Source organism: Anneissia japonica, unplaced genomic scaffold (assembly GCF_011630105.1).
Source record: "Anneissia japonica isolate Jap-2015-1 unplaced genomic scaffold, ASM1163010v1 scaffold585_len4108843_cov191, whole genome shotgun sequence".
In the NCBI taxonomy this organism is placed as follows: domain Eukaryota; kingdom Metazoa; phylum Echinodermata; class Crinoidea; order Comatulida; family Comatulidae; genus Anneissia; species Anneissia japonica.
Genome location: NW_022716829.1, coordinates 3,260,288 through 3,269,668, shown reverse-complemented (window position 1 = coordinate 3,269,668; position 9,381 = coordinate 3,260,288). Strand labels below are relative to the sequence as shown.

Sequence of the window (9,381 nt, the reverse complement as noted above, 5' to 3'; positions counted from 1 at the left end):
TTTTCTTACTTTGCGACTCACGTGTACGAAATGATAAGCGCGTCAAAGCATTCTCTCATCTTTGTAATTAGGTAAGATGTGATAAATAAAATTTATCGATGATCAACCACCGGTACAAATCACACATTGTTTTAATACAGAGCATACATTATCTAAATAGATGGATTAATACATATGTCAAAGTTGGCTATATAACAAGCGTCGGGGGGTACGCTCTTAATATTGGAATTTTACACTTCATTTGCAAGATATTCACGCACCTCGATTGTTATTTTTTCTAGAAAGTACGTTCAATGTAGTCAATTATTGGAGTTAGTGTCGTTATTGTAATGCGATGAAGTATTTAAAAACAAGTATTGCTCCTTGAACTGTGTAGATATACAACGTTTTTCTGTTATTAATTATGAAAACAAGCGTGTCGATACAAGTTGGATGGTAGTTCGATAAAGACCTGAAGGGAGTATGTGATCAACACAAACACACGTAAGTATGTGCTCTATTCTGGCAACAGTGAACCATTTTCAGGTCTGATATACAAAAGGTATCCGGTCTAAGTTTATAGTTCAGCCTATTTTGTCTAAAGTTACTTTTTGCATTCAATTTTGAATTATTTCAGGGTGGTGCCAGGATATAAGGTCGAGGACGATTGACCTGTGACTTAGGCTGGCCTTCAAAATACAGTTGGGAGATAATCTATATTATATGGAAGGTTTAGAGAGTGGGGCGAATATGGGCTAGCACATACCACGTATAATATGTAGGGCTAATGAATTTACTAATGAAAACAGACTGTTTTTATAGAGTTATCATTATGAATTCATTATGCATGCTTGGTAACGCTATTTTATACATCTGACTGATAATTTGATAATTTTTTTTTCTTTTCTAGACGTATTTTGATTATCAAAGTTGGTTGTATACGTTTTCTGCATGCAAAACGGCCATACGATTGAAAACCAGAACACTTACAGACTAGCTCCGCGTGCGGATGTTCATCATTGTGGGTGATGAATTACATTTCTCGAGAGAAAATTTCATGTTAAGTGCTTCTAGTTAGCACGTATGGTGAGCAAAATTGACTACATGTGTTTAAGCTAAGTGCTTCGAAGCAACGACATATTTTCAACGCACGGTACGCGAACTGCGACGCCATGAGTCCGTTATGAGGTAGTTTATTTACGTAGGTGATTTAGTAGATAGATGAGCGGCAAAAATATTAGCGATCGATAACCAGTATTGGTCTCACAGCGCTTACCGAGACATTTCAGAAAAACATTCGAGAATCTTGATTTGAACACGTGTTCGCTAACGATGACGGTCATCAACTCTTTCAGAAGGGAAAGAAGAGAATACATTAGGGTTGCCTAAAACTTGCGCAGAACAAATTGGATATTAATGAAAGCTTTCGCCCTGTGATGATGCGAGTCTGGGCGTCCATAAGCTGATTGAAATAACAGTCACAGTCAATACACGACTCAACAAAAGTGATATCTTCATCTGAGCAAGAGGTTAGTAGATGTTTTTTAATTTAAGCCAACAAACACCAATATGTAGTTAATATTTCAGGATAGTTGTATTTACGACTGGTGATGATAAGGCTACTTAAAAGTGACTGTTTTACTGTATGTAAAGTCACGACTGGTGTAAGTTTTATAATTGATAAACATAATAATGTATATGTATGTTTACTCTATTGCTCTAGAGTTCGATTCGGATTACGTTCGTTTGTCGAGTCTTTACAAGTTTTCTATTCGACTGGTCGCCTTCGTTAAGTTTTACCGCTGCGCAGGTGGTCGTGGTTTAACGAAGAACGACCAGTTGAATACGGCCATTCTGTCCTGCACTTGCCCTGTCTCTTATACACATCTATTCAGGTTCATATTTATTTACAAAATGCATACAATGCATGGAAACAAGACAAACATAATATAGACAAACAACATCTAATGCAATTGTGTCTTTAGAAGCCAAATAAGCCCAAAGGGCTTTAAGGCTGACTCCACCACAGAATATATACTGTATATAAATATATATACAGTATATAGGCAGTGGCGTTTCCAAGGGGTGCGGGGGTGGGGGGCGGAATACTCTCGCCTCCCACCCGTCGCCCCCTAGAAATCACAGTCGAGTAGTTAAAAATCACCGAAAGTGACCTTATTTTGCGAATTAGCGCCCCTCAACTGATCATCGACCCCCCTCCCCCACTTCACCTTCGCCCCCATCAGCACCACCATGTCAAGGCTTCCAGCTGCCCCACTATATATAGGTCCACATATTACACCGCTATAAACTATATAGTATATTGACCTATATATTGTCCCACATTTATATTGAGTGTGAAGTACTGTAAAGTGTCTTTCAGACTTGACCCATCTAGGCCTATGCCGTATATTTGCTACCAGCTTCATGATTTCACATCGCATGAAACATTTGGTTTTCCAAACCCATGTAATAATTATTCCAATATAAATATTGCTCTCTGTCTTCAATATTATATGTTGACGTGTATAGTATAAGTAGAAAAATACTACTCATATTGATCTGTATTATATCAGCCAGACAGCTCAACCAACACATGCCCCATATTACACATTTCCAAAGTTTTAATATAAATACGTCCTACATGACTTGAGTACAGGGATAGTTCACATTTCGCTTCTGTTTTTAATGCACATCCGTTCGTATGTAAGGCTTTCTTGGTCTGGTTTATCCTTGGTGTATTTTACGTATCAAGAAAACAAGCCAAGCCATGGAGTCTCCGCCTTCATAGCCACATTAAGACGATGCGCACGCACGCACCCATCATTCCAGATATATTATTTCACTGCAGTAAAATACCTCATTCATTCTGTATTTTTCCTTTCAACTGCATTCATTCTTGTATGCCCAGGCAGCCTTATATAGGCCTAGTTAAAGTACAGTTTTAAGTCTTTCACCCATCAAGATACATACATTCGTTATTAGGATGTTTCTTTAGGAGTTAAAATACCTTCTTGAAAATGGAAGTGTATAGTAGTTAGCCTGCACCCATTTTTCCACCATAGGCCTAAATTCATTACGGTAATACGTGCTCACGCTTGCACCCAAAAGGATTAATTTATCCTTCCAACTTATCACACGTGTTCACGCGTGTACCTGTAGGCCTACCCTCAAAGTAAAATGACTTAGTGACTTCTGTACCTATCCCTCCAGCTACATTCATTCGTGTTTGCCAAGGCAATCGTAGTAAAATCAGTCTCACTCATTCAAGTCTACACACCCATCTTCCAGGTACCCATTCGTATGATATGCAACCTTACACCTATTTAATAAAAGTGGTCTTATTCATTCAGACTGCGTCCATCCTTCCAGTACATCCATTCGAATAAAGCCGACGCGACTCTTCAGTAAGACACGTCTGACTAATTTAAGATCCTACCATCCCTCCAGATATATTTATTCGTTCATCACACCCGTGCACCCTTAAAAGTAATACTGTATCACTGAAACATGCACCCGTCATTCTAGAACATTCATCACGCCATGGAGGAATTAGTTTAGACTAATTCCTAAAACTAATTCGTCCATGATCACACCCGTGCACCCTTAAAAGTAAACTTTCACTGGAACATGCACCCATCCTTCCAGCAGTACATTCATTTAAGCTTGTACCCATCCATCAAGATAACACATTCGTGGGCACCAGTATACGCTTAGTAGTAGTCTCACTCCTACCCGTCCGCGATTTTTTTTCCCGTACGAAACATTTGCATGAAACTTCACTCGGGCCATTTCGGATTTACTCGACTGAGTTCGATACGAGGAACAAGAGCAGACACTTCGCAATGTCGTGACGCTCGAGTTTTACTATTATTGCTCTTTCTATGTTTACCTACGGTAGGCCTATGATGATGAACCATGATGATATCTTAACGGATTTTTGGGATGTACGTGTGTAAATAACTGTGACCTTCTTGATGTTATTAAATGTTAGTATAATATCTACAACAACAGCTAGTACCCCCTTTTATAAAGTGTAGATAGGTACGGTACAGTAATACAAAATCCGGCGTTACTGAACTTGGCCAAAGTACTGTACTATCGTTGTAATGTAACTAATGTTAAATAATAATAATAATAATAATAATAATAATAATAATAATAATAATAATAATAATAATAATTTCAGCATTAATTACCTTGGCCTAAGCTTTGTTGAAGAACCATACTATTTACTAGGCCTATAATTAATAACTAGCCCAAGGGGAATATCTTTTGTGTTATTTCCCCTTAACGTCGATTTTTTAATTGTTCTCTAATTCCTCCGTCCATGGGAGTTGTTACTCCCTGCTCCGTCCATTGTCTAAGTTCCCCTAAGGTAGGCCTACAGGTTGGTTTTAGTAACATAATAATAATAATAAATAATAATAATAATAATAATAATAATAATAATAATAATAATAATAATAAAATAATCATTTCGGCATTACAAGTAATTAATTTGGTCTAGCCTTGTAATCAAGAACCTGCAGATTACTATGCCTGATATTAATAACTAGGCTTACTTAGGCCTCATTTATACATTCATTGGTGCTCTGCCATTTTGACAGGTCTTATGCCATCTATTTTAGAGCTGCCTATTCTCAGCTCTTCTCTTAATTTGAAAATAACTGTCACCCTGGTTCATTTGATGAAGAAACGCGCTTTTCCTCTGTGCTTTCCCCAGAAAGCCGTATATTTTTAGTGAGTTAGTAGGTCTAGGCCCAGGTATGCAAAACCCAGACCTAACTAAAAAATAAAAATTGTCACAGTATGTAACTCAAGTTAAAATAACACCTTTCATTACTCGTGCAGCTCAATCAAATATTTTATGTCATTTTAAACGACCCATTAGTATTCTGAGCACGGCAAAATCAATGTATTTTTAAAAATTAGACAGCGACGTTCTCTCAGAAGTTGTTTGCAGACGTTTATCTGTTGATGACCTTTTGACCTCCTGAATTCTGCAATATGTATGAGATTTTCGGGTCGATTCAGTCGAGACGGCCCGAGTGGAGTTTCATGTAAATGTTTCGTACGGAAAAAAAATCGCTACCCGTCCCTCCAGATAGGCCTACATCTATAATTCGTGCGTACTCCTGCACCGATATATTAGTCTGACTCATTCAATTCGTAAATCCCTTTAGCACAAATAATCTAAGTAATCTGACGTATTGGGCTTTATTCGACTGGTTCATTTTGTTGAATACGAATTTTCGTTGAGTATTATATTCATTCGACTGGTTCGTAAAATAAACTTCGTTGACAAAGAAAATTAACGTAACCAAAATGCGTTAATCAGCGTTAAGTTATGCACGTGACCAAAACAAATATGGCCGATTGGTCAGTTTAGCAACAAAGTTTTGCGTTAATATAATTTAGATTAAATTTTAGAAAATAAAAATTATAATATTTACCCACATTGGAAAAATAACTGTAGGCTAACAGAATTCAAAAACTGGATGAAACCATTTTTTTTTAACGAAAAACCCATACTGCCACGAAGCATTCTTGATTACGCAGCGTGTATCGCGGTAACTATGCAGCCATTTTGTTTTGTCGAGTATTTACCAGTTTTCTATTCGACTGGTCGTCTTCGTTAAGTAGGATTTTACTACTGCGCAGGTGGTCGTGGTTTAACGAAGAACGACCAGTTGAATACGGCCATTCTGTCCTGCACTTACCATGTAAGTCCTGGCAACCTTTCTTTTATTTATTTTATTCAACTCTCACTGGATCAAAAATACACCTGCCAGCGCCTCAACAACGACATCTTACCGCAGGAAATAGATCAAATTAAAAAATAAATATAATTTATATCAAAAATAAAAATCTGTCCAATTTGCAAATAACAGTAGGTGGTCGTGGTTTAACGAAGAACGACCAGTTGAATACGGCCATTCTGTCCTTCACTTACCATGTAAGTCCTGGCAACCTTTCTTTTATTTATTTTATTCAACTCTCACTGGATCAAAAATACACCTGCCAGCGCCTCAACAACGACATCTTACCGCAGGAAATAGATCAAATTAAAAAATAAATATAATTTATATCAAAAATAAAAATCTGTCCAATTTGCAAATAACAGTAAAAAAGTTATTTTTTTTTAAATCAGCAATTAACTACAGCGTGAGAAAACGAATCCCATGTGTAGGTATTATCAGGAGGAAAAATTATTTTAATTTAAGTGTTATAAAATTCCAGCACTTTGTTTTTGAAAGATAAAAAAAAAAAGAATCTGATCAAATTGCTAAAGGAAAGCTATTCAAGTGTGGCACAATTTGCTGAAAATAAAAAGGTTTATGGGATTTGGATTTGCATCGAAAAACAGATAACATAAAATAATGAATCAGAAGAAAGTCTGGTTGTGAGGACGGCCCTGGGATAAATCGGTGACGTACCTAGAAGTATTGACATGGGGCTGATGAAGGGGAGGTCAAAGGTTAAGTGGGGAAATCAATAGGGCGTTTTACCTGGCGAAGTAAGGTGATATGAAGTGATTTTTAACTACTTAAGCGTAATGTGTTTTGCTCATTCTACTGATAGCACCTGGGGAGGCGTTTTTGAAGGCGTGCGCTCCCCCCATCCGTTAGAGCGCCATTGAGCAAATAGACTAATCTGGATCTTTCACTCTTGTATGCCTGGTTTCCATAGAGATCGCTACATTGGCGACCCTGATTGGTCAGTTGACTCAGGGCGCGTTCCCGATTGCGTCAGGGACAGCTACCCAGTGCAAGGATTGCAGTCAGAATGGTGTAGCGACTGTGTAGCAATTCTATGAAAATCACGCTTCACATTCATCTGTGCGCCCTATACACCGTTTATAAGACTAATTTAACTCATTCAAGCTTGTACTAGTACCTATCTTTCCACCTACTGTAAACTTACTCGTGCGCATTTCGCGCACCATTGTGATGCGAGTCACTCGCCCCTACAGTCATCCGCTCCGCTACATGATATAAAATTACCACCAATAATGATTCATGTATTGCGTCCAACATAGCAGTTTACTTACAAACATGCGTAGTTCTTTGTCTTCCATAATCATGCACATTTGCTGGTTTAGTTTTGTGGTTGTACATATTCAATTTTTCTACTGCAAAACAGCGAATCGTGTGTAGGTTTCTTTTTCTCACAATACTAAAGCTCGGCGCGGTGTATATTTTAATAACGTTGTAAAAAACATTGGGATATTACAACATGAATCATTTATGTAATTCTATGAATACTGTAAGTAAGAAAACGAATTTGTATTGATTGATCCAACAATAATTATTACCGGATCGAGATATAGTTGCCAATATGTAGCTTTCAAATTAAATACCGTGATGTGTGTGCATTCACTGAACATTATTAGTTACAGCTATCTCTCATCATAACTATGCTCTGTCTCTTCACAGACATAAACTCCATTTTACGATGGAGGAACGGTGGATATACATACTCGTATTCTTTAACTTATGTGGTAAGTAAATATATTTTATTCAATTTAGATAATGCTTATACACAATGCCATACCGTATTTATACATGATAATTACATTCATCCACATTCAAACAGCATTTACTTAATATCAACAACAGTTTGCACTTTTGTAGTTGGATTAAATCAAAGACAATGCAATACGATACACATACACATTTATTCTTTTCCATAGGTAAGTAAATATAGCCTATTTTATTAATTATGTTAATGGTTTTGCACGTTTTCAATATTATTAAATCTAGAAAATACAATAAGCAGTAGTTATTGTAATTAACGCCCTTTGAATAAACGCCCTCTTCGAATTGTCATTTGCCGTAACAACCCTATACCCCTTAAAGATACGCTCCGGTGTTTTGTTTTTGTTTTTTTCGAGTGCACACGAGTGTAAATATAACTAATGATAGTAAAATTATAGTCGACATATTTATCCTCTCTTTCTTTAATTCATTGTAATATGTCGCGATCAGCCCAGCAAGGCCTCAAAGCGCTTTACTTTATATTACTCTAGTATCTTTTGATCAAACATCTATGGAAAACACATAATATGGCTCCCTGGAGTAAATTTAATGATATTGCAGCCAGTAATCAGCGCATTGATGTTCGATTTACCAGGTATACCGAGGTATACCTCTAAGAGAAAGACATAATACGTGGGTCAAGGACATTCAAGGTGCACGGAGGGGTTCGAACCCTGGACTTCACCTTCACGGATGTGAGCCCCCGAATCCCATTTGCTGTATTGAAACCAGGCTCCGGAGGAAAACAAAATTGATATGTTGTAAAACTTATTTTTCTAACACACAAAAGGGTGTCTGAAGAAAACCTTAATGAACTATTAATGCGATACAGATTCTTAATTGAATATTTAAAAACTGGAGGAAAAAGTGGAAACATGGTGGTTACGCCCCTTTTACCCCAGTTTTTAAATATTCAAATATGTATCTAATTAACTTTTTCCGATTTTTTTTGTCGACACCCTTTTCGTTTCCTAGAAAAATCATTAGTATAACATATCAACTGTTTTTCCCTCCGGAGCTTGCCTTTAACTGATAGGCCTTAATAATTTAATGACTGTTAAACCATAGAGCAAAGAACTGGGATCTTAAGCCTTATTGATCATAAATTGGTTTTAAAACACAGTCGTATACTAATTTAATCGTGTCTTTTGTATTTTTTCCCAATAGTTATAACACGATCTTATTACTAGCGCAAATTAGGCCATACCAGGGCATCTCGAATCTGATGGAAGCTTTATCCTATTGTGTGTGCTTCTATATAATTACCTGTGTGTTTATTTCTAATTACTTCTATATACTAATTTCTTTATAAATGTCCTTTTTGAGAGAATTTTGAATTACAGTGTTCAAAGTTGTATTATTAATAATTATGTGATCATGGGAACAATATTAGCATACAATGGCATTGCACATGTGCGCATATGCGCAATAAATGTAACTATCGTCCGAGGCTATATTTAAGTACACGTTCATATCACTGTTTATTGTTGTCTATCATTTCGGCCTCAGGCTATTTTCATATAGCACATATTAATAATGGATGAATTATCTTAATTGATATTCACGATTGACCGATTATGAACTTGCAACGGTTTAAAGATCTGCAGTTTGTAAACGATGAGACTTCATTTAATCTCCAGCAAAAAAAAGAAACAAACTTGCAATATATTTATTATTATATTGTATTCAGGCGTCGAATCAGTGTTGGGGAGGGGGGTGGCATTTGACTCCCATATTGCCACTAAATGTTAGAATGTCAATGCATATCAATGTTATGTATTGAAATAAACGCTACTCACTTAGGCCTATGTATTCTGAAAATGTTGTGCCAACTTCCCCCCCCCCCCCCCCCCCCCCCCCC

General features: G+C 36.8%; 1 protein-coding gene across 3 annotated transcripts in view; it reads left to right on the top strand.

The window, feature by feature from the left end:
* The first annotated feature begins 205 nt into the window (after positions 1 to 205).
* LOC117110002 (neuronal acetylcholine receptor subunit alpha-3-like) overlaps positions 206 to 9,381 on the top strand; it is a 31,832-nt gene continuing 22,656 nt past the window's right edge. Inside the window, exons 1-3 of one of the 3 annotated variants that reach the window (XM_033252537.1) lie at positions 206 to 483; positions 890 to 1,508; positions 7,419 to 7,483. In XM_033252537.1, the coding sequence (XP_033108428.1) occupies positions 7,438 to 7,483 (46 nt within the window). In that variant the 5' untranslated portion in view covers positions 206 to 483; positions 890 to 1,508; positions 7,419 to 7,437. Of the gene's footprint in view, positions 542 to 889; positions 1,509 to 7,139; positions 7,249 to 7,418; positions 7,484 to 9,381 lie in introns of those variants that run through there. The other 2 variants (XM_033252539.1, XM_033252540.1) reach the window with 2 other exon arrangements.